Here is a 1,683-nt window from a genome sequence, read left to right on the forward strand (position 1 = left end):
CCAGCATTTACCAACTTTCTTCCTGACTCTAAACTCAATTGTAAAGGAGCCTTCCTTTCTGGGTCGAAAACCATGGAAGAGTGTGGGACACATTTCTTCAACACCTCACGATTAATACATACTTTCAGTCCTGGATGTGTTAACCAGTATCAATAACGGCACAATCTAACCCCTGCCAACACTCGTGAATTTGCTGCTGTCTTAGCAAGGTGGATGACCAAGAGAATCACTTTCCTCACTTGGAGCAGGTGAATGACCTCTCCCCTGTGTGAATTCGCTGGTGTGCAATGAGATGAAATGATTGCTTGAATCTGGGGTGACAGCACTGAAATGGTTTCTCAATGATTTGATGGGACATGAGTTCCCCAGAACTTTTATAGGACTTTCTGCAGTCTGGGCATTGAAAAGGTCTCTCCCCATAGTGAACTCTTTCTTGTGTCAGCAGGGCAGTTGAACGAGTGAATGTCTTCCCACACTTAGAGCAAGTACACAATTCCTCCCCCTGCGTGAGTCCTCTGGTGTGTACACAAGCTGGATGACTGAGTGAAACTCTTCTCACAGTCAAAGCAGGTGAATGGTTTCTCCATGGTACGAGTGCTCTGGTGTTTTTGTGAGCTGACTAACTGTGTGAACTCCTGACCACACTCAGGGCAAGGGAATGGTTTTTCTCCACTGAGTTCTCTGGTGTGCGCTTGCAAGTTTGATAACTGTGTGAAGCTCTTCCAGCACCCAGAGCAGGGGAATAGTTTCTTCCCAGTGTGAGTTCTCTGGTGTCTATGTAAAGTGGATAACTAGGTGAATTTCTTCTCATACGCAGGATAGGTGAATGGTTTCTCTCCAGTGAGAGTTCTCCAGTGCTTATGTAAGGTGGATAACTGCTTGAAACCTTTCCCAAACTCCGAGCAGGTGAATGGTCTCGCCATAGTGTGAGTTCTTTGGTGTTTATTTAAGTTGGACGACTGAGCAAATCTCTTCCCACACTTGCAGCAGGTGAGAGGTTTCTCCCTGGTATGAATTCTTTCATGCATTCATAAACAGGACAAATGAACAAATGCCTTCCCCCACTTGGAACAAGTGAATGGCCTCTCCCCAGTGTGTCTGCGATGACTTCAAAGATCAGATGGCAATCAGAATCCCTTCCCACAGTCCACACATTTCCATGGTTTCTCTATGACCGGGATATCCTTGTCTCCAATTCAAACAAATAATCAGCTCTGACGATAATCACGCCCTGACGAATGGAGTCATTCTAACAGAACTTGATTAAACATTTTCTCCTAATTACCCTAAAAAGGAACCTTACAAGAGTGAGAACCGAGAATTCTGTTTCTATACAACAATTTGTGCTCTCTTGTTTACCCAATCCACATCTTACCACTATCTTTCCTCTACTCCCAGTTTACACCCTCTCCTCTGGCTAGACCATTTCTTCAGCCCTGCCTACAGACTCACAACTAAATCAATTACGATCTCTTCCGGTCATGTGGAACCAAGAGGCCAACGCCATTCTGTGACGTTACCAAGGACACTGCGCATGCACTCCTCTTCCCGCTAAAACAAGATGGCAGCTTTGCCCATTGGGGTCTGCTCCTAGGAAGAAGGCTCGGGGTTGCAAGAGCGGGCCTTGGAGATGCGTAGTCGGAGCCAGAGCTCTGCTGTGGCCTTTAATGAAGACTGCATGCC

The 1,683-nt window shown here is 46.2% G+C and overlaps 1 protein-coding gene across 1 annotated transcript; it reads right to left on the reverse strand.

The window, feature by feature from the left end:
• Window positions 1-476: 476 nt before the first annotated feature.
• LOC109938497 (oocyte zinc finger protein XlCOF6-like) lies at window positions 477-1,028 on the reverse strand. The gene is made up of 2 exons (XM_020536908.2): window positions 814-1,028; window positions 477-774 (listed from the first exon to the last, which is right to left on the reverse strand). The coding sequence occupies exons 1-2, from the start codon at window positions 1,026-1,028 to the stop codon at window positions 477-479; spliced, it is 513 nt and encodes a 170-aa protein (XP_020392497.2).
• Between the last annotated feature and the right edge of the window lie 655 nt (window positions 1,029-1,683).

This window comes from Rhincodon typus, chromosome 42 (assembly GCF_021869965.1).
Source record: "Rhincodon typus isolate 14 chromosome 42, sRhiTyp1.1, whole genome shotgun sequence".
NCBI lineage: Eukaryota > Metazoa > Chordata > Chondrichthyes > Orectolobiformes > Rhincodontidae > Rhincodon > Rhincodon typus.